The sequence below is a fragment of the Oncorhynchus masou genome, unplaced genomic scaffold (genome assembly GCF_036934945.1).
Source record: "Oncorhynchus masou masou isolate Uvic2021 unplaced genomic scaffold, UVic_Omas_1.1 unplaced_scaffold_1482, whole genome shotgun sequence".
Taxonomy (NCBI): domain Eukaryota; kingdom Metazoa; phylum Chordata; class Actinopteri; order Salmoniformes; family Salmonidae; genus Oncorhynchus; species Oncorhynchus masou.
Genome location: NW_027004819.1, coordinates 99,925 through 127,261, shown reverse-complemented (window position 1 = coordinate 127,261; position 27,337 = coordinate 99,925). Strand labels below are relative to the sequence as shown.

General features: G+C 45.1%; 1 protein-coding gene across 1 annotated transcript in view; it reads left to right on the top strand.

The window, feature by feature from the left end:
* Positions 1-23,397, top strand: part of LOC135531004 (NACHT, LRR and PYD domains-containing protein 7-like) — a 36,956-nt gene extending 13,559 nt beyond the window's left edge. Inside the window, 6 exon segments of the mRNA XM_064959156.1 lie at positions 3,616-3,913; positions 4,220-4,393; positions 20,440-20,613; positions 22,282-22,328; positions 22,846-23,188; positions 23,190-23,397. Coding sequence (XP_064815228.1) covers positions 3,616-3,913; positions 4,220-4,393; positions 20,440-20,613; positions 22,282-22,328; positions 22,846-23,188; positions 23,190-23,397 — 1,244 coding nt within the window.
* Positions 23,398-27,337: the final 3,940 nt, after the last annotated feature.

Here is a 27,337-nt window from a genome sequence, read left to right as displayed (position 1 = left end):
GCGTCAATTTCCTTCAACTGAACCTCTTTCAGGTATGGCCACCTTTTGAGATCTTTCTGAGTGGGAATATTTTCTCTTGTCACTGGGATCTTATTTTGGGTGTAGACCTTTGGTAATGCAAGAAATGTGTCACCTTCCACATTGCCAATCTCTAATCCAGATATCTCAAAGCTCTTGGTAGGACTCTCCTGCCCCATTGTGCGTAGCAGAATTTCAGTCTCACTGCCTTTAGCTTGCAACTGCCTCATGAGTCTCTCTGTACAAAATGTTGCTGAGCTACCAGAATCGAGAAATGCATAGGTTAACGTAGACCTGCTTCCATTTGCCATCTTTACTTGAACTGGCACAATCGCAAGTGCACAATCTGTACCGGCCCCGGTATCTTCACCAGCTTCCAGTGAAACAAGAGCACTGCTGACAGTCTCCTCCTGCTTTACTGCTACACCCCTCGTATCGGTCTTCAGAGATCTAAATCTCTCTCTTCCTTCAATGTGCAGGATCGTGGGGTGCTTTCTTTGACATTTCTGACAGGTCATCCTTCTTTTACATTCTTTGCTTAAGTGTCCTCTCATCAAACAGCCAAAACAAAGGCCTTTTGATCTCAGAAACTCAACCTTGGCTTCGTGTGGCTGTGCCTTCACCTGTTGGCAGTCGACCAGGAAATGCTCACCAGCGCAAAATACACATGAGATACTGGGAGAATAAGAAGGGTAGGTGCCTGGTTTCTTGACTTTGAATGTTTGTTCTTTTAGAGGTTTTTCAGGGTCACAATCTGCCACTACAGCTACTGCAGTGGCAAAGCTGCTTCCCCTACTCTTGGACTTGAACTGCTGCTTAAAGTCAGCTTCTGTTTTGGTTTTAAAAAACCTTTTGTTGATCAGGGGATCTTGGATATCTCCGTACAAAGGATCCTGCAGTATTTTGGCCTGTTTTTCCATGAATGTCACAAGGTCACTGAACTGGGCCCTCAGGTGGCTTCTCTCTAAAATATCACATGCCGTAGACCTCCATTTTTCCCTTAGTTTGTAGGGAAGTTTTGACATGATCAACTTTATGTTGGAGGGAAGATTAAGCTCTTCCATGTTCTGTAAGTCTTGCATAGCGTTACAGCATCCTCTAAGATAGAGTGCATAGCCACCCAGTCCCTTTCCATCATCCAGTTTGATGTTTGTCCAGTTCCAAGCTTTTTCCATGTAAGCAGTGGTGACTTTGATTTCATTGCCAAAGTGTTCCTTTAACAACCTCTTAGCCTCTGCATAGCCTCTTCTGGCTTCCATATGCAGACAACTACGGACCAGATCCTTGGGCTGACCAGAGGTGTACTGTTCCAGGTAATAGAGCCTATCCTGGTGACTGCTTGTCTTATCTTCTATACCATGCTCAAATGCACGCATAAATGGCCTAAAGTTTAGAGGATCACCGTCAAACATAGGTATCTCCCTAACAGGGAGTGTGGCCTGTTTGTGCTGTAGTACAAGGAGGTCAGCAATTTCATTCTGCCTTTGCATGACAGTAGAGAGGTTATCATGGCTGATACCCGCAGTGTTGATTCCGTGTTGATTGCTAGACCTTGATGTTGGCTGCTGAAGGGTGTGGTTTATGACTGTTTTCTGAATAGGTTTTGATGGCTTTGTGGTCGGTTGTAAAACTCTTTGTAGCGGGGTCTTTGGAACTGCACCTAATGCAGCAAACTCAACAGGTGATGGTTCAGGTTCCTTATAGACCTCGGGTTCCTGGTTCTCAAAATAAGAGTTCATTCCATCTTCTTGGCTTAGAAAATGGGCTGCCACAACATGGGATTGAGAAGTTGAGTCACTCTCCAGGACCTTCAGTTTGGCATTATATGCTGCTATGTCCGTTTCCAGTGCCATTTTTTCCATCCTAACATTCAGTTGAGCTTTCTGTTGTTCCAGTTGAGCTTTCTCCAGTTCCAATGCATGCTTGTCCTGTAATGATGCTTGGCGAGCTAGTAGAGCTGCTCGTTCTGCCTCAGCTTTTAGGCGTGCGGAGGACACTGAGGAAGCAGTCTTAGAATACTTTGTTTTACTTGATGTTTTTGACACATTGGAAATGCTGTCATGTGGCTCAATTTCAGCTTTTTTCCATATTTCCACCTCTTTCAGGAAATGTTCATAAGTTCTCATTCTTGGTTGATAATAGTTAATGCTCTCCTGTTCGTGTTCCTCCTCTGTGACCAGCTCTAGCACAGAATCATGAGCATTCTTAAAGTCATTGAGAACAGCATGAAATGCTTCAAGACTCTCATCCACAGTTTCAATGTTTCCTCCATCAACAAGAAGGGCTTTTATTTCATTCATTTTACGTGTACACACTCCAAGTTTGCCTCTCCGGGCTGCATAGAGTGAATTTAGATGCTCCTCTGCCCTCTCCAGTGGAGTCTTATTTGGGATTTCATCCTCCATCATTCACTTTTAGTTCACTCAATTTACAATGACATAGTTGTTGGTTTTTGATTGTTAAACGTAATGCCCCTTTAGACCTCCTTTAGTGCTTTAAAACAGTCCTCCATTTTAGCATATCGACCCATTTTGAATTGCACATGTGCAAGTTCGGCATTTTATATGCGTTTTAAACATTTCATCCCATTATCAGTTGTCCCTTTAATGAAGTTTAAACACACAGTTGGCTTTAGATCCTTAGATTGCATTCGTTGCATTGCATTTACACGTGAGGCCAAATATTAGACATAAGATTAACCTACATTGTGCGTAGGATCTCAGTGTTACCCAAACTTAAACTTCTTAATTGTTTTCACAACGCTGTGTTTTGAATTCCATTCCCAAGTTGATCAAACATTCCAATTAAAAGCACGTTTGCGCTTCCATAATATGCATGATCAAACGATCGCATTGAACAGGGCAGCTCATTCATTCGCAGTGGTTACTCACGGCTGGCGAATTCTAGGAGTTCAAATCCTTCCAGGCGAGCTGTCCTTGCGATCCGAATGCAATTACAAATACAACAATATCCAGCGTGTGTCCGAACCGGAGATTTCCTTCCGATAGTAATCCTTCACGGAGTTTTTTGACTTGAATGTAGTGGCTTCCTTTCGCCTTTACCATAGCCACTGCCCAAGCCTGAAGCGGGGTTGTTTGGTACGCATACAGTCCACACTCAAGGTTTCCCAAACGGCCAAACATTCGATGACATCCAGGGATATGGTGCAACAAAAATGTTTATTCTTCTTATGTCTAACAAATAAATTATTCTCCAATCAACTTAAAGCATAGAATACTTTATATGGAAAAGACACATTATGTCTGTATGTATGTTTGTATGTATGTTTGTATGGTCAAAAAACTATACCGCTCCCGCATCTAGCAAGGACTCCCCCTCCCAAAGGCCCAACTTCCTGCCTTTATCCTAACACACTTACCACAATACAATGAATAGGCAAGAGGGGGGGACAAAAACTGAGTTACACAAACAACAAATGAATATATCTCAAATCAGGTAAATATAAATCATAATGGTACGTACCTAATATTTCATCATTTACATTAATATTTAATATATTTACACAAATATACATGGAGCTCCATATGTTCAGTCTTTTACGCAAATATGTCCAAATCGGCTCTAACAGCCATGAAGAAACAGTCAAGTACATCAAGGAGAAGATCAGGGAGAATCCCTCTCCAGAGAGGAGCATCAATCTGTTCCACTGTCTGAATGAACTGAATGACCATTCTCTAGTGGAGGAGATTCAAAGCTACCTGAGATCAGGAAGTCTCTCAAAACCCAAACTGTCACCTGCACAGTGGTCAGCTCTGGTCTTTGTGTTGCTGACTTCAGAAAAGGAGGCAGATGTGTTTGACCTGAAGAAATATTCCAGATCAGAGGAAGGTCTTCTGAGGCTGCTGCCAGTGGTCAAAGCCTCCAGAGCTGCTCTGTGAGTAAATAAAATGACAATTAAGAACTAAAATTCAGGAAGAAATATTCATTTTAGAGAAAGATATGTATTATAATATGCAATATTAATTTTAAAGAAAAATATATATTGAAAAACAAACTGAATAAATGCATTGATTTTCACATTATTATAACATTATCAACATACAATTCTTGGAGACAGACGATGAATATATATGTTGTTTGAGAGAATAAACCAAATGCATCTGCCATTGTCCTTCTACAGTAATCGTTAAATTAATAGTGTGTTTGTGAATTCATGATGATCTCTTTGTCAGGCTGTCAGGCTGTCAGGCTGTCTAGTCACAGAGAAAGGCTGTGCTTCTCTGGTCTCAGCTCTGGAGTCAAACCCCTCACACATGAGAGAGCTGGACCTGAGTAACAATGACCTGAAGGATTCAGGAGTGAAGCTGCTCTCTGCTGGACTGGAGAATCCCCACTGTAAACTGGAGACTCTGAGGTCAGTATTCCTGTAGTTGGTCAACAAGTGATAACTGTTCACCAGATCCACATGTGTTTACCAGGCACACATAGTCCACACCATATGTGTTTGGACAGTGAAGCTTACAGTTTTAAATATGGTGCTTTTCTCCAGCATTTTGGATTTGACATAGAATGAGACAGTACAGAATGTGACCTTTTATTTGAGAGTATTCATTTATGTTTTATAATTTAGAAATTAAATAATTGTATGTATGTACAGTGGCTTGCAAAGTTTTCACCCCCATTGGCATTGTTCCTGTTTTGTTGCCTTACCTTGCCTTGGAATTAAAATAGATCTTTGGGGGTTTGTATCATTTGATGTACACAACATGCCTATCACTTTGAAGATACAAATAATTTGTTGTTGTGAAACAACCAAGTACTAAGAAAAGAGAACTTGAGTGTGCATAACTATTCACCCCCCCCCAAAGTCAATACTTTGTAGAGCCACCTTTTGCAGCAATTACAGCTGCAAGTCTCTTAGGGTATGTTTCTATAAGCTTGGCACATTTAGCCACTGGGATGTTTGACCATTTTTCAAGGCAAAACTGCTCCAACTCTTTCAAGTTGGATGGGCTCCGCTGGTGTACCGCAATCTGTAAGTCATTCCACAGATTCTCAATTGGATTGAGATGGCCTTGAGGCCGGTATGTGTGCTCTCATGCCCGGAGAGAGAGGCTGTTCCTGGATAGGGAGTTAGGCCTTTAAGGCCTGAAGGTCCATAGTTCCACTGTCCTAAGGGGGGCAGAGCAGTCATCCTCTGTGGAGGTGAGCTGCTCTGTCCCCCTTTTTTTGGCCCATTTCCCCAATCACCAGGCCCAGAGTTGGACATAGTGCAATTTATTTGATTGATTTTACAATCCATTTTGGGTTACCAGTTGCACATTAAACATGCGATGTCTGGACTTAGCTGTTTTCCTGAAAATGTTTTGAAACCTTCCATAAAGCACTCAGGACGGCCCCCATTGATAGAGGGCCGTAGTAGGGTGTTCACATAGTGGGCATGAATATTAGGAGTCCCGGTAAATGTATTCAGAACCATATTTTTACTTTTGGGTTACCAGGTGCCTATTTTCAATCACCAGTTGCACAGAGGTAATCCGCATCCACAAAAATATGTTATACCTTCCATAAATCACTCAGGGCGGCCCCCATTGATAAAGGTCCGTAGTAGGGTGCTCCCATAGCGGGCATGGATATCTGGAACACCAGTAAGTGCATTTAAAACCGTGTTTCATTTTGGGTTACCAAGAGCTGATTTTCAATCAGTAATTTTCTGTAATTTTCAAAAAATTATTAAAAATACTTCCCGACGGGCTAGAGGTCCCAAATTTCGGCTCTAATTTCGGCTCGTGATGGGCAACAATTACACCATGTAAAAAACAGTTTGCATCCACAGGCACCTATGCGCCCTGTAACATGCACTTTTTTCCCAAAACTTAAAACACGATTTCCTTTTAAAATGTTGTATACAAAAACGGTTTTAATTCAATGGAAATGCTTGTCTATGTGTGCCCTTTCGTGCAAAAAAAACCCCAACCAGATTGGAGGTGTACTTTTTGGATTTATTCACGTTTTGGTGTACCTGAATTTGACCCCCAATGGCGGGGCACCCAGAAGCCCTGTGAGGCTTATGTCGATAATTTGGCCTGCCCGTTAATGACACACTCAGTGGCGGGTGGACCAGACAGGTACCGGCACGAAATCAGAAACCTGGTATTTGACAACAAGACTTCCATGTCCTAGAGAGACGGGGGTGGTGCCAAACTGCTCAGCCCGTATAGAAAATGAGTAATGGACACTTTTGAGGGATGTGAGCCCCTCGGGAACCATGGTACTTTGGACCTTTTCTTCCGGCGACCGATTTAGTGGTTTGACCAGCCCCTTTGGCGCCCGATTTGTCCTATCTTTTTATCCACATTTCCCAGCTTGGTGGTGGGAGGATATTGAGCTCTGTCCTGGGCAGGTGCTCTATCCCAGCTATTACCTTGTGGGTTTGGTTCATCAATGACCATGGTTCTGGTCCAATTAAGGTGCCCGTCCCTTTGGCAGTGTGGTCCCTTTGGCTACCAATTGGTGGTTGTTTAGCCCCGGTGAGGGCTAGCTCTCCAGTCCCACTCTTGGTTCACGGTGCGTCTCCATGGTTCTCCTCTGTTGTCCAGCCAGTTTAATTTCCTCTGACCGATTTACATTTGTTTTCCACCTGGGGGGGCGGCCTTTGGCTGGTGTTCTGACGGATGTTTCCTCCTGCCCCACGTGGATTTGCCTCTATCGGGGGAGCTCCTTTCGGAAACGGTTGACCCCTTATTTCGAAATGCTCCAGCCGCGCACCGTTCATGCGCGATCCAGCCGAACTGTCTGACCAAGTGGCCCTACATTGGTGTTCCGGTGCGGGGAGTGGCACACTCAGGCTGCGAAGCATGTGGTGATGGTCATCCCGTAACGCATCGGCGCCAGAAACACGTATTCTCAAACCCTGTCTTTAAAGTGGACCTACCCGTTTGACCCAAGTGGTTTGGCCGAGGTTGTGGTTTCTTTTGCCCGGTTGATGGCGTTCCGAATGGACGCTCCAGCTAGACAAGAGACCTCTTGAGCGGTGCCCCGGCACCTGTGGCTTCGGCCATGGGCAGTTCAGGGCCTCCCGCTGGGCGCACGGTGGATTGCACCAGGGCCTCTTCCCCTGACGGGACCGGTCCCTGGTTGTTCGTTGCTTAGTGCGCACTGGTACAACATCTAAGTTGTGAGTGGCTACCTGGTTGATCCTGCCAGTAGCACTTGTCTCAAAGATTAAGCCATGCAATTCTAAGTACACACGACCGGTACAGTGAAACTGCGAATGGCTCATTAAATCAGTTACGGTTCCTTTGATCGCACCAACGTTACTTGGATAACTGTGGCAATTCTAGAGCTAATACATGCCAACGAGCGCTGACCTCCGGGGATGCGTGCATTTATCAGACCCAAAACCAATGCTGGCCAATCTCGGTTGCCCCGACCGCTTTGGTGACTCTAAATAACTTCGAGCCGGTCGCGCGCCCTTTGTGGCTGTGACGTCTCATTCGAATGTCTGCCCAATCAACTTTCGATGGTACTTTCTGTGCCTACCATGGTGACCACGGGTAACGGGGAATCAGGGTTCGATTCCGGAGAGGGAGCCCGAGAAACGGCTACCACATCCAAGGAAGGAAGCAGGAGCGCAAATTACCCACTCCCGACTCGGGGAGGTAGTGACGAAAAATAACAATACAGGACTCTTTTGAGTACACTTTAAATCCTTTAACGAAGATCAATTGGAGGGCAAGTCTGGTGCCCGTGCATTTGCAATATGTTTCCATGGGCATTTACCATAAGAAATTTGACATGCTCAAAAATCCTGCAAAAATGCAAAATTGACTGGCCTGATGAACACAGGATGGCCTGCCAGTGATAGTTGCTCCTTTCCATCGCTCGTTGTGTTGACTTCATCATGTCTATTTTGTGATGTTTTTTCACTGTTGAATCATATTGCAAGTGCACACGCATTTGCAATATGGCTCAATGGGCATTTACCATCACGAATTTGTCATGCTTAAAAATCCTGCAGAAATGCGAAATTGACTGGCCCGATGAACTCGGGATGGCCAGGCATTGATAGTGGGTCTTCTTCATCGCTCGTTGTGTTGATTTCATTATGTCCATTTGTTTATGTTTTCTCACTTTTGCAAAGTCACTGTGCATTTGCAATATGGTTCAATGGGCATTTACCATCACGAATTTGTCATGCTATAAAAATCCTGGAGGAATGCGAAATTGACTGGCCCGATGAACTCGGGATGGCTGGGCAGTGATTCTGGTTCATCTCAATTGCTCGTTAGAGTTGATTTCAGAATGTCACTTTGGTGATGGTACCTCACTGTTTAAACATATTGCAAATGGACAAGAGTCACCAGCAAGTCACCGTCCATCAGTCAATTAGATATCATTCTGACACCAAACTGATACAAACTGACACCAAACCCACTTTTTCCAACTCGTTTAGTAGCCAACTATCACATACTTCAGAGCTGGCCCAAAATTCACAACGCCTTCGGTTCAAACCATAAAAAAAATCATAAAACACGTAGTTACGTTCTAGCTGCGGGTCCATTTCTTATGTTACGTGTAGGCCTAGCTGAGGCGACCCCGAATCCCACGTTTCGGCTCAATAGGTAATTTGGTGTCCGAGCAAAACCCTAATTGGTGCTGAAAATCCACTTTTTTACATGACTTGCTACGGGGTCCTTGAATGAGCTATCGGACAGAAACGTTAGGGTCTGTCTATACGGGCCGAGAAGGTCGCAATGCACCTAGTCTTGCGACTCTGGGACATTTCTAAATGTCGTCATTTTCGTGATGCAAAATGAATTGAAGTCATTGCAAATGTACGAGGCTGTTTCTCGGTCCGAGAACCTGCTAGAGCCACCTAACTCACCACGCACTATCGACCTGAGGTCTAGAACAGGTTTCTAAAGTTTTGGAACTCTAGGTCTGACGGTTCTTTTTTAGCTCGAACAAAGCTAACTATTGCAGGCACTGTCTATCTCTTCGCACCCCAATACGTCCCTCCTTCCAAGCTGTGTGTGTGTTTGATTTAGTTTTCCTTTGAAATCTTATGGGGAAAATGACTGATTTACAGTTCATGGGGGTTGCCGGTGCCTAGCAGCTGACTTAGAACTGGTGCGGACCAGTGGAATCCGACTGTTTAATTAAAACAAAGCATCGCGAAGGCCCAAGGTGGGTGATGACGCGATGTGATTTCTGCCCAGTGTTCGACATCAGCCCCGGACTCTAGGGGTTACTACGAACTCTGTATGAGGAACGGTCGAAGAGAGGGCGCTACCCAAGTTGAAGTACATCCCTTTGGGTTGGGATTAGACTAGAGTAAGAGAACAAAAGTTAAGAGGTGGAACCGCATATCGCTAATTGGGGCGGGTTGGGAAAGTGGAGAAAAGTCGAAGAAGGCTTTAGATGAAGGGCTCTCCCAACTCCTACCCTGTGTGACACCCGTAAAAAGGTGACCCCAATAGCAGAATAGATGGATGGAAGAAGGCCAACGGAGTCTGAATGAGCCTTCCCAACCATGCATTGAAATAGCGTGCAAAAGTTGCGAGTCTCCCTCCAGGGATGGTTGAATGGTTATGTGCTGTGCTGGGACCTAACTACGGGGGTTAAGTGGGATTCGGCCTACCTAGAGTGAACAATACATAGAGATGGGCGTCAGTGGTGTGCTACTCAGGTTCGCCTGAGTACGGGACCCTACACGTCATGGTGGGAGCTCTCTCCACGCTTCTCGGAGCATGAAGTGCAATGGTGGATGAATAACATTAGCTGGCACTACCAGGCCTCAGGCTTGCCTGAGAGCGGGACCCCACACATTATATGTGTGTTTGTCCCCCCTACGTTCAGAGAATCATGGTAGAGACAACCCATAGGCCCTGCAGCGATAGGGTATTGCAAGGAGGCTCATGTCTTAGGTGTGAAAGGCATGGGGGGCAGGGGCAGTGAAGAGTCACAGTAGTACTTCTCTACTCAGAGGAGGCGTGGCACTAGATCTGCAACTGACACCTCCACGACTAGGGATTTGCCGCAGATCCGCCTATAGGCAGCCTGGGATCCTATTGGGTAATGTCACTAGAAGAAATTCGATGAGGCGAGCCCACCGGAGCATTCGCACTCAAATCACCTTCGGGTTGACTGTGGCCACCTCACGCAAGTGAGGAATATCGATAACGCAAGGGTAAAGAGTGGGACTCCTATGGCTTGTGTAGGAGGGATGGCAGGGTAAGGAAATGATGAGAGACCAGGCCTTCTCTGCTCCGCCAAGTCCACTCTTGGTTGATGGCTGTGATGTTTGTACAGACGGGTGAAGTGGGGGATTTCTCTCCTATGAGTGCTGCGCAGGCACCTGATGTCGACCGGGTGGAAAAGCCCTCCGTAAAGTCCTTGGTTTCCCAGTCCCTGCCGATGAAAAACATCGGTTGGTGTTCTCGGGGTGATGCGAGGTGTTGGGTTAGAGTTATCCTTGATGGCCATCCTTGATGGCCATAAAGCTCAATTTTAGTCTTATCTGACCAGAGTACTTTCTTCCATATGTATTATATATCCATATATATTAGAGAGTCTCACCCATGCCTTTTGGCAAACGCCAAACGTGTTTGCTTATTTTTTTCTTTAACCTGTTGCGACGAGCAATCTCGTATCCGGGAGCATAATTATAGCCTCAAGCTCATTAGCATAACGCAACGTTAACTTTTCATAAAAATCGCAAATTAAATGAAATAAATATATTGGCTCACAAGCTTAGCCTTTTGTTAACAACACTGTCATCTCAGATTTTCAAAAAATGCTTTTCAACCATAGCTACACAAGCATTTGTGTAAGAGTATTGATAGCTAGCATAGCATTAAGCTTAGCATTCAGCAGGCAACATTTTCACAAAAACAAGAAAAGCATTCAAATAAAATAATTTACCTTTGAAGAACTTCAGATGTTTTCAATAAGGAGACTCTCAGTTAGATAGCAAATGTTCAGTTTTTTCCCAAAATATTATTTGTGTAGGAGAAATCGCTCCGTTTTGTTCATCACGTTTGGCTAAGAAAACCCCCCGAAAATTCAGTCATTACAACGCAAACTTTTTTCCAAATTAACTCCATAATATCGACAGAAACATGGCAAACGTTGTTTAGAATCAATCCTCAAGGTGTTTTTCACATATCTATTCGATGAAAAATCACTCGTGGCAGTTTGGTTTCTCCTCTGTTCAAAATGGAAAAATGCACGCACCTGGAGATTACGCAATAGTTTCGACGAAGGACACCGAGTGGACACCTGGTAAATGTAGTCTCGTATGGACAATTTTCCAATGATATGCCTACAAATACGTCACAATGCTGCAGACACCTTGGGGAAACGACAGAAAGTGTAGGCTCATTCCTTGCGCATTCACAGCCATATAAGGAGACATTGGAACAAAGCGCATTCAAAATCTGGCTCACTTTCTGTATAAATTTCATCTTTATTTTCGTTCTGGCCACACTTCCGTAAAGCCCAGCTCTCTGGAGAGTATGGTTTAAAGTGGTCCTATAGACAGATACTCCAATCTCCACTGTGGAGCTTTGCAGCTCCTTCAGGGTCATCGTTGCCTCTCTGATTAATGCCCTCCTTGCCTGGTCCGTGAGTTTTGGTGGGCGGCCCTCTCTTGGCAGGTTTGTTGTGGTGTCATATTCTTTCCATTTTTAAATAATGGATTTAATTGTGCTCCGTGGGATTTTCAAAGTTTCAGATATTTTTTTTATAACCCTGATCTGTACTTCTCCACAACTTTGTCCCTGACCTGTTTGGAGAGCTCCTTGGTCTTCATAGTGCCACTTGCCATTTGGTCCTATATTCCAAGCCTGCAGTGATTACATCAAGCTTGTGATTCTACTAACATGTTGAATTAATTTGCAGTTTGTCGTGGTTGTGTTTTAGATCTTTTCCTAATAGAAACTGAATGGTGAATAATGTCCTGTCATTTTGGAGTCACTTCACTTGTATTGTCAGTAAGAATAGAAGTTGTTTCTGAACACTTCTACATTCATGTGGATGCTACTATGATGATGAATAATAAGGAATGAATCGAGAATAATGATGAATGAGAAAGTTACAGAGGTACAAAGATCAGACCCCCTCTGTTATTGGTAATGGTGAGAGGTTAGCATGTTTTGTTGTAGCCTCTGTTATTGGTAATGGTGAGAGGTTAGCATGTTTTGTTGTAGCCTCTGTTATTGGTAATGGTGAGAGGGTAGCATGTTTTGTTGTAGCCTCTGTTATTGGTAATGGTGAGAGGTTAGTATGTTGTGTTGTAGCCTCTGTAACTTTCTCACTCATTATTATTCATTAATTTTCATCATCAGGTTTAATTTATTATTATGTTATCTACTCACTTAGACAGAAAATTACTCCAGTCATCATCCACCATTTTTTATTGGGCAGAACACAACCCAAAATACAACCAAAACAAACTGCAAATGCAACCAACGAGTTTGGGACCAAATACTAAACTTTTGACTACTTTAATACATTATAAGTGAATTGGTCAGAATACTTATGACTTCTTCAAATGGGGGAATAGATACATAAAGTGCTTTTATTTCTAAACGGTGAAACAGATATATATTAAAATATCCTCAAATAAAAGGTGACATTATATACTGTCAACTCAAATGAAACATTTGATCTGATATCCAAAATGTTAGAGTATAGAGACACATTTAAAATGTTAGCTTCTCTGTCAAAATAGATATGGTGTGGACTGTATACTCAATACAATCTAAATCTGATACCTCACTGTCTAAATAGATATGGTGTGGACTGTATACTCAATACAATCTAAATCTGATACCTCACTGTCAAAATAGATATGGTGTGGACTGTATACTCAATACAATCTAAATCTGATACCTCACTGTCTAAATAGATATGGTGTGGACTGTATACTCAATACAATCTAAATCTGATACCTCACTGTCTAAATAGATATGGTGTGGATTGTATATTCAATACAATCTAAATCTGATACCTCACTGTCTAAATAGATATGGTGTGGACTGTATATTCAATACAATCTAAATCTGATACCTCACTGTCTAAATAGATATGGTGTGGACTATATATCTTTCTATCTGCAGGCAATACTTTGATCATTTGTCATTTTTTATGATGATACACTATTTTACGAATAGACATGGAAGGTTTCAGGACACTGATATATCTGAATATTAGAAAATATTCTACTGCCACTATTTTCACCACCAAAGAATATCAGTGTGATTTTAAAATGATTTGACTCTTTGCAGGCTGTCAGGCTGTCTAGTCACAGAGGAAGGCTGTGCTTCTCTGGTCTCAGCTCTGAGGTCAAACCCCTCACACCTGAGAGAGCTGGATCTTAGTAACAACGACCTGAAGGATTCAGGAGTGGAGCTGCTCTCTGATGGACTGGGGAATCCCCACTGTAAACTGGAGACTCTGAGGTCAGTATTCCTGTAGTTGGTCAACAAGTGATAACTGTTCACTAGATCCACATGTGTTTACCAGACACACATAGTCCACACCATATGTGTTTGGACAGTGAAGCTTACAGTTTTAAATGTGGTGCTATTCTCCAGCATTTTGGATTTGAGATATAATGTTTCATATTAGGTGACAGTACAGAATGTCACCTTTTATTTGAGGTTAAAGGTGAGTGTCATGTCTTGTTATGTCTGTTCCTGTCTTCTCTTCACTCTGTCTCTCTCTGCTGGTCTTTTTAGGTTACCTTCTCTGTCTCTCATTCTTCAGCTGTTCTACATCTCCCCTAACTAGCTCATTCACTCTTTCACACCTGTTCTCTCTTCCCCCTCTGATTAGGTCTCTATTTCTCTCTCTGTTCCTGCTACTTTCGGTGTCTGATTCTTGTTTGTGTTTTTGATGCCAGAAGCAAGCTGTCGTCGCGTTTGCTTCCACCTTGTCCTATCCTGTCGGAGTCTGCCTGGCAGGTGCATCCTGCATTATACTAACGTTCTTTTTGTTCCATTGACTACGTTGGAAGAGGATTTATGCCAATCCTGTTTTTTCATTAAAGAACTCTGTTTTCTGTTAAAACCGCTTTTGGGTCTTCACTCAAGTACATAACAGAAGAATCAGACCAAGAATGGACCCAGCGGCTCCGGACCCTTTTCACTCCGCCGTCGAGATCCAGGGAGCGATGCTAGGCAGACACGAGGAGGAATTGTCTGCTGCTCGACATGCCGTTGAGACCCTGGCCGTCCAAGTCTCCGACCTCACAAGACAGGTTCACCAACTCCACCTCGATCCACCGCCCACTTCCAGGGTTTCCGAGTCTCCGGAGCCCAGGATCAACAACCCGCCGTGTTACTCTGGGGAGCCCACTGAGTGCCGCTCATTCCTCACTCAGTGTGATGTGGTGTTCTCTCTCCAGCCCAACACTTACTCCAGGAGCGCAGCCCGCATCGCCTACGTCATTTCTCTCCTTACCGGACGGGCGCGTGAGTGGGGTACGGCAGTCTGGGAGGCGAGGGCTGAGTGTATTAACCAGTATCAAGACTTTAAGGAGGAGATGATACGGGTTTTTGACCGTTCTGTTTTTGGGGAGGAGGCTTCCAGGGCCCTGTCTTCCCTATGTCAGGGGAATCGATCCATAACGGATTATTCTATTGAGTTTCGCACTCTCGCTGCCTCAAGTGACTGGAACGAGCCGGCTTTGCTCGCTCGTTTTCTGGAGGGTCTCCTCGTCGAGGTTAAGGACGAGATCCTCTCCCGGGAGGTTCCTTCCAGTCTGGACTCCTTAATAGCTCTCGCTATTCGCATAGAGCGACGGTTTGATCTTCGTCGCCGAGCTCGTGGAAAGGAGCTCGCGTTCTCCGTTGCTCCCCTCTCCACATCACTGCCACCTGCCGCATCACTGCCACCCTCCTCCGCCGGCTCGGATGCTGAGCCTATGCAGCTGGGGGTATCCGCATCTCGGCCAAGGAGAAGGAACGGAGAATCACCAATCGCCTCTGTCTCTACTGCGGCTCCGCTGGTCATTTTGTCACCTCATGTCCAGTAAAAGCCAGAGCTCATCAGTAAGAGGAGGGCTACTGGTGAGCGCAACTACTCAGGCCTCTCCTTCTGGATCACGCACTACTTTTCCGGTCCATCTCCGCTGGCCCGGTTCATCTGCTTCCTGCAGTGCCTTGATAGACTCTGGGGCGGAGGGCTGTTTTATGGACGAGACCTGGGCTCGGGAACATGACATTCCTCTCAGACAGTTAGGGAGCCCACGGCCTTGTTCGCTTTAGATGGTAGTTCTCTCCCCAAGATTCTGCGTGAGACGCTGCCTTTAACCCTCACTGTCTCTGGTAATCATAGCGAAACCATTTCTTTTTTAATTTTTCGTTCACCTTTTACACCTGTTGTTTTGGGTCATCCCTGGCTAGTGCGCCATAACCCTTCTATTAATTGGTCTAGTAATACTATCCTATCCTGGAATGTTTCTTGTCATGTGACCTGTTTAATGTCTGCTATCCCTCCTGTTTCCTCTGTCTCTTCTTCACAGGAGGAGCCTGGCGATTTGACAGGGGTGCCGGAGGAGTATCACGATCTGCGCACGGTGTTCAGTCGTTCCAAGGCCACTTCTCTCCCTCCACACCGGTCGTATGACTGTAGTATTGATCTCCTTCCGGGAACTACTCCCCCCCGGGGTAGATTATACTCTCTGTCGGCTCCCGAACGTAAGGCTCTCGAGGATTATTTTTCGGTTTCGCTCGACGCCGGTACCATAGTCTCCTCCTCCTCTCCCGCCGGAGCGGGGTTTTTTTTTGTTCAGAAGAAGGACGGGTCCCTGCGCCCATGCGTGGATTATCGAGGGCTGAATAACATAACAGTTAAGAATCGTTATCCGCTTCCTCTTATGTCTTCAGCCTTCGAGATCCTGCAGGGAGCCAGGTTTTTCACCAAATTGGACCTTCGTAACGCCTACCATCTCGTGCGCATCAGGGAGGGGGACGAGTGGAAGACGGCGTTTAACACTCCGTTAGGGCACTTTGAATACCGGGTTCTTCCTTTCGGCCTCGTTAACGCTCCAGCTGTCTTTCAGGCACTAGTTAACGACGTCCTGAGAGACATGCTGAACATTTTTGTTTTCGTTTACATGGACGATATCCTGATTTTTTCACCGTCTCTCTCGATTCATGTTCAGCACGTGCGACGCGTCCTCCAGCGCCTTTTGGAGAACTGTCTTTATGTGAAGGCTGAGAAGTGCATTTTTCATGCCGCCTCTGTCCCTTTTCTCGGTTCCGCTATTTCCGCTGAGGGCATTAAGATGGATCCCGCTAAGGTCCAGGCTGTCATTGATTGGCCCGTTCCTAAGTCACGCGTCGAGCTGCAGCGCTTTCTGGGCTTCGCTAATTTCTATCGTCGTTTCATCCGTAATTTCGGTCAGGTGGCAGCTCCCCTCACAGCCCTTACTTCTGTTAAGACGTGCTTTAAGTGGTCCGTTTCCGCCCAGGGAGCTTTTGATCTTCTTAAGAATCGTTTTACATCCGCTCCTATTCTTGTTACACCTGACATCTCTAGACAGTTTGTTGTTGAGGTTGACGCGTCAGAGGTGGGCGTGGGAGCCATTCTTTCTCAGCGCTCTCTCTCTGACGGCAAGGTCCATCCTTGCGCGTTTTTCTCTCATCGCTTATCGCCGTCAGAACGTAACTATGATGTTGGTAATCGCGAACTGCTCGCCATCCGCTTAGCCCTAGGCGAATGGCGACAGTGGTTGGAGGGGGCGACCGTTCCTTTTGTCGTTTGGACTGACCATAGGAATCTTGAGTACATCCGTTCAGCCAAACGACTTAATGCGCGTCAGGCTCGTTGGGCTCTGTTTTTCGCTCGTTTCGAGTTTGTTATTTCTTATCGTCCGGGCTCAAAAAACACCAAGCCTGATGCTTTATCTCGTCTCTTCAGTTCTTCTGAGGTCTCCACCGACCCCGAGGGGATTCTCCCTGACGGGCGTGTTGTCGGGTTGACTGTCTGGGGAATTGAGAGGCAGGTAAAGCAAGCACTCGCTCACACTCCGTCGCCGCGAGCTTGTCCTAGGAACCTTCTGTTCGTTCCCGTTCCTACTCGTCCGGCCGTTCTTCAGTGGGCCCACTCTGCCAAGTTAGCCGGCCACCCCGGCGTTCGGGGTACGCTCGCTTCCATTCGCCAGCGTTTCTGGTGGCCCACTCGGGAACGTGACGCGCGTCGATTTGTCGCCGCTTGTTCGGTCTGCGCGCAGACTAAATCTGGGAACTCTCCTCCTGCCGGCCGTCTCAGACCGCTTCCCATTCCCTCTCGACCGTGGTCTCACATCGCTTTAGATTTTATCACCGGACTGCCTTCATCAGCGGGGAAGACAGTTATTCTTACGGTTGTCGATAGATTCTCTAAGGTGGCTCATTTCATTCCTCTCGATAAGCTCCCTTCTGCTAAGGAGACGGCTCAGATCATTATCGAGAATGTTTTCCGAATTCATGGCCTTCCGTCTGACGTCGTTTCCGACAGAGGCCCGCAGTTCACGTCTCAATTTTGGAGGGAGTTTTGCCGTTTGATTGGGGCTTCCGTCAGTCTCTCGTCCGGCTTTCATCCCCAGTCTAACGGTCAAGCCGAACGGGCCAATCAGACTGTTGGTCGCATTTTACGCAGTCTTTCTTTTCGTAACCCTGCGTCTTGGTCAGAACAGCTCCCCTGGGCAGAGTACGCCCACAACTCGCTTCCCTCGTCTGCTACCGGTCTATCCCCTTTTCAGTGTAGCCTCGGGTACCAGCCTCCGCTGTTCTCATCTCAGCTCGCCGAGTCCTGCGTCCCCTCCGCTCAGGCTTTTGTCCAGCGTTGCGAGCGCACCTGGAAGGGGGTCAGGTCGGCACTTTGCCGTAATAGGGCGCAGACTGTGAGGGCCGCTAATAAGCGTAGGACCAAGAGTCCTAGATATTGTTGCGGTCAGAGAGTATGGCTCTCCACTCAGAACCTTCCCCTTAAGACAGCTTCTCGCAAGTTGGCCCCGCGGTTCATTGGTCCGTTCCGTATTTCTCAGGTCATTAATCCTGTCGCAGTGCGACTTCTTCTCCCGCGCTATCTTCGTCGCGTTCACCCGGTCTTCCATGTCTCCTGTGTTAAGCCCGTTCTTCGCGCCCCCGCTCGTCCCTCCCCCCCCATCCTTGTCGAGGGCGCACCCATCTACAGGGTTCGTAAGATTTTGGACATGCGCCCTCGGGGCCGTGGTCATCAGTACCTAGTGGATTGGGAGGGGTACGGTCCTGAGGAGAGGAGTTGGGTTCCCTCTCGGGACGTGCTGGACCGTTCGCTGATCGATGATTTCCTCCGTTGCCGCCAGGTTTCCTCCTCGAGTGCGCCAGGAGGCGCTCGGTGAGTGGGGGGGGTACTGTCATGTCTTGTTATGTCTGTTCCTGTCTTCTCTTCACTCTGTCTCTCTCTGCTGGTCTTTTTAGGTTACCTTCTCTGTCTCTCATTCTTCAGCTGTTCTACATCTCCCCTAACTAGCTCATTCACTCTTTCACACCTGTTCTCTCTTCCCCCTCTGATTAGGTCTCTATTTCTCTCTCTGTTCCTGCTACTTTCGGTGTCTGATTCTTGTTTGTGTTTTTGATGCCAGAAGCAAGCTGTCGTCGCGTTTGCTTCCACCTTGTCCTATCCTGTCGGAGTCTGCCTGGCAGGTGCATCCTGCATTATACTAACGTTCTTTTTGTTCCATTGACTACGTTGGAAGAGGATTTATGCCATTCCTGTTTTTTCATTAAAGAACTCTGTTTTCTGTTAAAACCGCTTTTGGGTCTTCACTCAAGTACATAACAGTGAGAGGTTAGTATGTTTGTTGTAGCCTCTAACTCCCTCACTCATTATTATTCATGATTCATTCATGATCTTTCTCAATCATGGCAGTCACAGGCTTAATGTAGTCATTGCGTTCAAAGAATATGGGACCAAATACTAAACTGTTGACTACTTTAACTTTAATAAACTATAAGTGAATTGGTCAGAATATTTATGTCTTCTTCAAATAGGGGGACTAGATACATGAAGTGCTTTTTTGCTTTTATTTTTCTAAATGTTGAAACAGATATGTATTAAAATACCCTCAAATCAAATGTGACATTTTATACTGTCACCTCATATGAAACATTTGATCTCAAATCTAAAATGTTGGAAATGTATTAAACTACCCTCAAATAAAAGGTGATACTCTCAAAGAATAGCAGTGTGGTTTAAGGCACAAGGTGAGACCCAGATGGCACGGGAGGCAGATGGTTAGAGTCTTTGATATTTATTAATATACTAAAAGGGGGAGGCAAGAGAATGGTCGTGGACAGGCCAAAGGTCATAACCAGATCAGAGTCCAGGAGGCACAGAGTGGCAGACAGACTAGAGGTCAGGAAAGACAGACTGGACAGGACAGGCACACTGGTCAGGCAGGCTAGAGGTCAGGGCAGGCAGAATGGTCTGGCAGGCTAGAGGTCAGGACAGGCAGAATGGTCAGGCAGACTAGAGGTCAGGACAGGCAGAATGGTCAGGCAGGCTAGAGGTCAGGACAGGCAGAATGGTCAAGCAGACTAGAGGTCAGGCAGACTAGAGGTCAGGCAGGCTAGAGGTCAGGCAGGCTAGAATGGTCAGGCAGTCACAGAGGGCAGGCAGAAAACAGGCAAGGGACAAAATGGTCAGGCAGGCTAGGGAGGAACAAAATGGAAGCAGGAGTCAGAGAAAAACACTGGTTGACTTGATAAACATACAAGACAAACTGGTACAGAGAAACACAGGGATAAATACACCAGGGAAACACAGGGATATATACACCAGGGATAAATACACCAGGTTAAACACAGGGATATATACACCAGGGATATATACACCAGGGATATATACACCAGGGATACACAGGGATATATACACCAGGGAAACACAGGGATATATACACCAGGGATAAATACACCAGGGATAAATACACCAGGGATAAATACACCAGGGATAAATACACCAGGGATATATACACCAGGGAAACACAGGGATAAATACACCAGGGAAACACAGGGATATATACACCAGGGATAAATACACCAGGGATATATACACCAGGGAAACACAGGGATATATACACCAGGGATATATACACCAGGGAAACACAGGGATAAATACACCAGGGAAACACAGGGATAAATACACCAGGGATATATACACCAGGGAAACACAGGGATAAATACACCAGGGAAACACAGGGATAAATACACCAGGGAAACACAGGGATAAATACACCAGGGATATATACACCAGGGATATATACACCAGGGATACATGGGGATAAATACACCAGGGATATATGTGACACCTGGAGGCAGGTGAAACAGATCAGGGTGTGACATGAATATGGAGAAAAATATACTGCCACTATTTTCATCACCAAAGAATATCAGTGTGGTTTTAATATGATTTGACTCTTTGCAGGCTGTCAGCCTGTCGAGTCACAGAGGAAGGGTGTGCTTCTCTGGTCTCAGCTCTGAGGTCAAACCCCTCACACCTGAGAGAGCTGGACCTGAGCTACAATCACCCAGGAGACTCAGGAGTCAGACTGCTCTCTGCTGGACTGGAGGATCCACAATGCAGACTGGAGAAACTCAAGTATGTAGAGGGTTCATGTCAATGTTCATATCAGACATGTTGACTTATCAGGCTGGTTAAGACAAACATTCTTACCACCCATTGGACAAAGTTATATGCTGACTGTGTGTGTGTGTGTGTGTGTGTGTTCAGTGAGTGTGTGTTCAGTGTGTGTGAGTTCAGTGTGTGTGAGAGTGTGAGTGTTTGTGTATGTGAGTTCAGTGTCCAATCTGTGTAAATCTGTCAATAACACACACATTCTGGACACACACACTCTGGACACACACACACTGGACACACACACACTGGACACACACACACTGGACACACACACACTGGACACACACACTGGACACACACACTGGACACACACATACACACACACACACACCACACACACACACAAATACACACTGGACTCACGTGGACACACACACAGGACACACACAAACTCACACACACACACACACACACAGACACACACACATACAAATACAAGCACTGGACACACACTGGACACACACACACACACACACACTGGACACACACAAACTCACACACACACACACAGACACACACACACAGGACACACACTGGACACACACACACACACAGACACACACACACGACACACACTGGACTCACACAGACACACACACACACATACACATACAAGCACTGGACACACACTGGACACACACACACTGGACACACACACAGACACACGCTGGACTCACACACAGACAAACATTCGCTAGATATAGCTATATACGTGTGTTACGAATCCCTTTTGGCCCGACAGTCTAGGGGGGATGGTAATGAGACTCGTAACATAACTCATGCAAATTATTATTGTGACAAAGGAAAAGTGTGAACGAAATAAGCACGACAACTGAAATCTACCGTCAAACTCTAGGTTTATTTATAAACACACGGTAATGGGGGAGCAGGAAAAGGGGCTGGGCTGGACCCAAGGAAAGAAACAATAAGTATTCAAAAACACCCCTAAGCTAGACTAGCCTACTTTAACAACAGCTAACTAACTAACCAAAAATACAGTGGGTGGTCCGCCCAGTTCTAACTAGTGTATTTAACAAAGTTCACCTACGGGTAGTGTATGCCCATGGGCGACTTGTCTTGGTTTCCCCCTTTTCCACCAGCAATCAAACACAAACACCATAACCAAAAACAATACTCACAGGTGATGACAAAGTGCTATGAGGTGCTGAAACAAAAGAGAGGTTAAGACACAAAGCGAGAGTGAAACACAGAGACCTACAGACATGGCATTTACAGAGAGATTGAGCTGAGCTGAGCTGGGCTCTAGAACAAACAAATGATGGGGTTTTTAAACCATGGGGAAAGAACTGTGATAGGTTTAGGAAATATGAGGAGGTGTGTCTTCTGATTGATGATTGATTGGGGAGTGATGATTTTCACCTGTGAGGGGAGAAGGAGAGAAAAGAAACACACACACAGGATACACACACACACACAGGATAACTGTATCCGTAACAACGTGTGTGTGTGTGTGTGTGTGTGTGTGTGTGTGTGTGTGTGTGTGTGTGTGTGTGTGTGTGTGTGTGTGTGTGTGTGTGTGTGTGTGTGTGTGTGTGTGTGTGTGTGTGTGTGTGTGTGAGTTCAGGTGTATCCCTCAATGACTGTCTGTTCTTCTGCTTACCGCTACAGTGTGGAACATGGTGGAGAGAACAGAATGAAACCTGGGCTTAGAAAATGTGAGTGTTGACAGCTGTGAAGAATATGACTAAGAATAAGTCTTAATTCAAGTTAAGTCAAAGTCAAAGACCATCATCATTACTGACTTGGTCATATTAAATATCAGCTGTAGTTCTACAGAAGCAGAAATCAGGGACACCAACGTTTACAAAGAGTTGCTTTGACAATGTGTGTGTGTGTGTGTGTGTGTGTGTGTGTGTGTGTGTGTGTGTGTGTGTGTGTGTGTGTGTGTGTGTGTGTGTGTGTGTGTGTGTGTGTGTGTGTGTGTGTGTGTGTGTGTGTGTGTGTGTGTGTGTGTGTGTGTGCATGTGTTTGTGTGTGTGTAATTAATGTGAATTAGTGTGTTTTATATTGCCATACAGTATAACATATGATCATTCAACAAGTCTCAAGTTGCCTTAACTTCTCCTTTTGACACCTAGAAACATCTACATTAAATGAATGAGTGAAAAGTGAGTTAACATTCCAATGTGAATGATGATGATTTCTAATATTGTGTCTGGTTTCATCCATCAGATGTCTGTGATCTCACACTGGACCCAAACACAGTAAACAGACACCTCTCTCTGTCTGAGGAGAACAGAAAGGTGACATGGAGGACAGAGGAGCAGCCATATCCTGATCACCCAGAGAGATTTGAGGACAGGGAACAGGTGCTGTGTAGAGAGGGTCTGACTGGGTGCTGTTACTGGGAGGTAGAGTGGAGTGGGAGAAGGGCTGTTGTAGGAGTGACATATAAAGGAATCAACAGGAGAGGAAGGGGTTATGACTGTTGGCTTGGATGCAATGACAAGTCCTGGAGTCTGATCTGCTCTGACAACAGTTACTATGCCTGGCACAATAATAATCGGACTATCATAGACGTCCCCCTCCACCAGCCCCCACAGAGTAGGAGTGTATCTGGACTGGCCAGCCGGCACTCTGTCCTTCTATAGAGCCTCCTCTGACACATTGACCCACCTGATCACATTCACCTCCACATTCACTGAGCCCATCTATCCAGGGATTGGGGTTTATAATGTTGACTCCTCAGTGATGAATGATGAATCAGTTACCCTCTGTCAGTGATACACACACTGGACACATACACACACACACACACTGGACACATACACACACAGACTGGATTCACACACACACACACAAAGGAATCTCTCTCTCACACACACACACACACACACACACACACACACACACACACACACACACACACACACACACACACACACACACACACACACACAGACACACACACACACAGGACTCACACACACACTGGACTCACACACACACATACACACATACTGGACAAACAAACAGACACTGGACAAACACACCCACACACTGGACAAACACACACCTGCTGGACACACACACACACACACACACTCACACTGGACTCAAACAGCTGCTGGACACAAACACCCGCTGGACACAAACACACTGGACACAAACCAAATGCTGAGAGTTTCCACCAGTCAGATTAGTTAAACTTAAACTACATATTTTAATAATATGAGCTTCATCTCTTTGATCCTCAGATCAGTTCAGTGTATTAATAATATAATATATAAGTATAAATTAATACAATAAAATAGAAACTGAGATATTTTATAGCAAAGATCCCCTAGTCGACATGACAAACCACAGAAAGGTTACAGGTGCATTTTTACTTGAAAGATCCATATCAATTCTAGATACTCCCATCTCAAATACCCTCTCTCTCTCTGACGAGAACAGAAAGGTGACATGTAGGAGAGAGGAGCAGCCGTATCCTGATCACCCAGAGGGATTTGAAGTCTGTGGACAGGTGCTGTGTAGAGAGGGTCTGACTGGGCGCTGTTACTGGGAGGTAGAGTGGAGTGGGGGAGGGGCTGTTGTAGGAGTGACATATAAAGGAATCAACAGGAGAGGAGAGGTAGAGGATTGTGGTCTTGGATGCAATGACAAGTCCTGGAGTCTGATCTGCTCTAACAACCGTTACATTGCCTGTCACAATAATAATCCCTCTACCATAGACGTCCGCCCCTCCAGCCCCCACAGAGTAGGAGTGTATCTGGACTGGCCAGCTGGAACTCTGTCCTTCTATAGAGCCTCCTCTGACACACTGACCCACCTGATCACATTCACCTCCACTTTCACTGAGCCCCTCTATCCAGGATTTCATCTTTGGGGTTGCGAATCTGTCAGTGACTCACACACACACACTGGACAAACACACACACGCACACACAGTGGACACACACACACACTGGACTCATGCACACACACTGGACTCACACACACACACTGGACAAACACACACACACATACTGGACAAACACACACTGGACACACACACACACACACACACACACACACACACACACACACACACACACACACACTGGACTCACACACACTGGACAAACACACACACAGTGGATACACCCACACACACACACACACACTGGACTCACACACACTGGATACATACACACATACTGGACACACACACTGGATACACACACACACACACTGGACACACGCACACAAACTGGACAATCCCACAAACACACACACACACACACTGGACAAACACACACACACTGGAAAAACAAACACACACACACACACAAACACACACACAAACAGTGGACACACACACACACACACTAGACAAACAAACACACATGCGCGTCTTCCTATAATTGTGACCTTGACCCAGGACCTCTTCCAACAACACAGTTAAAATACCAATGTGATAATTTGTTGTCTTTTATGTTGAAAAATGAATTGTATAGTTATATATGGACATACGCTCCATAGTTGTACTTGTATACAAGGATATATTGTACTTTTCATAATAAAACATACTTGAAACAAGAAAAGGCATGTTAATTGTGAAAACAGTTTAGGTATTGATGTCAGGTTGACGAAACAAATATGAAACAATTAAATATGTGGAATTGAATTAAACAATTTGTTGTGATACTATAGCAACTCTCTACTCCCTGGTTTCTCTGCTCTCTCTCTCTCTCTCTGCTCTCTCTCTCCCTCTCTGCTCTCTCTCTGCTCTCTGCTCTGCTCTCTCTTCTCTCTGCTCTCTGCTCTCTCACTCTGCTTTCTCTCTCTGCTCTCTCAGCCTGCTCTCTCTCTCCCTCTGCTCTCTGCTCTGCTGCTCTCTCTTTTCTCTGCTCTCTCTCTTCTCTCTTCTCTCTCTATTCAATTCAATTCAAGGGCTTTATTGGCATGGGAAACATGTGTTAACATTGCCAAAGCAAGTGAAGTAGATAATATATAAAGTGAATATATAAAGTGAAATAAACAATACAAATTAACAGTAAACATTACACATACAGAAGTTTCAAAACAATAAAGACATTACAAATGTCATATTATATATATATATATATATATATATATATATATATAATATGACATTTGTAATGTGTATATATATATACAGTGTTTTAACAATGTACAAATGGTAAAGGACACAAGATAAAATAAATAAGCATAGATATTGGTTGTATTTACAATGGTGCGTGTTCTTCACTGGTTGCCCTTTTCTCGTGGCAACAGGTCACAAATCTTGCTGCTGTGATGGCACACTGTGGAATTTCACCCAGTAGATATGGGAGTTTTTCAAAATTGGATTTGTTTTCGAATTCTTTGTGGATCTGTGTAATCTGAGGGAAATATATCTCTCTAATATGGTCATACATTGGGCAGGAGGTTAGGAAGTGCAGCTCAGTTTCCACCTCATTTTGTGGGCAGTGAGCACATAGCCTCTGTCTTCTCTTGAGAGCCATGTCTGCCTACGGCGGCCTTTCTCAATAGCAAGGCTATGCTCACTGAGTCTGTACATAGTCAAAGCTTTCCTTAATTTTGGGTCAGTCACAGTGGTCAGGTATTCTGCGTGCGGTGTACTCTCTGTGTAGGGCCAAATAGCATTCTAGTTTGCTCTGTTTTTTTTGTTAACCTCTTACACTTATGGTGGCGCTATTTCATTTTTGGAAGAAAAACGTTCCCGTTTTAAACAAGATATTTTGTCACAAAAAGATGCTCGACTATGCATATAATTGCTACTGTTCGAAAGAAAACACTCTGACGTGTCCAGAAATACAAATATCTTCTCTGTGCGTGCCCTTTAACGTGAGCTTCAGGCAAAACCAAGATGACTTGGCATCCAGGAAATGACAAGGATTTTTGAGGCTCTGTCTTTCATGATCTCCTTATATGGCTGTGAACGCAAGAGGAATGAGTCTGCCCTTTCTGTCGTTTCCCCAAGGTGTCTGCAGCATTGTGACGTATTTGTAGGCAGATCGTTGGAAGATTGACCATAAGAGACCACATTTACCATGTGTCCGCCCGGTGTCCTGCGCCGAAATTGGTGCGCAAAAGTCACCTGCCAGTATTTTTCCATGGGGCACAGAGAGAGAAGCAAGCTTCCAAGAACTGCATGTCAATGAAGAGATATGTGAAAAAACACCTTGAGGATTGATTCCAAACAACGTTTGCCATGTTTCGGTCGATATTATGTAGTTAATCCGGAAAAAGTTTCACGTTGTAGGTGACTGCATTTTCGGTTCGTTTCGGTAGCCAGGCGCAATGTAGAAAACGGAACGATTTCTCCTACACACAGACGCTTTCAGGAAACACTGCGCATTTGGTATGTGGCTGGGAGTCTCCTCATTGAAAACATCAGAAGCTCTTCAAAGGTAAATGATTTTATTTATTTGGTTATCTGGCTTTTGTGAAAATGTTGCGTGCTACATGCTACACAAAATGCTATGCTAGCTTTGCATACTCTTACACAAATTAGTCAATTTCTATGGTTCAAAAGCATATTTTGAAAATCTGAGATGACAGTGTTGTTAAGAAAAGGCTAAGCTTGAGAGCAAACGCATTATTTTAATTTTATTTGCGATTTTCAGAAATCGTTAACGTTGCGTTATGCTAATGAGCCTGAGGCTTAGTCACAATCCCGGATCCGGGATGGGGAGTTTCAAGAGGTTAATTCTTT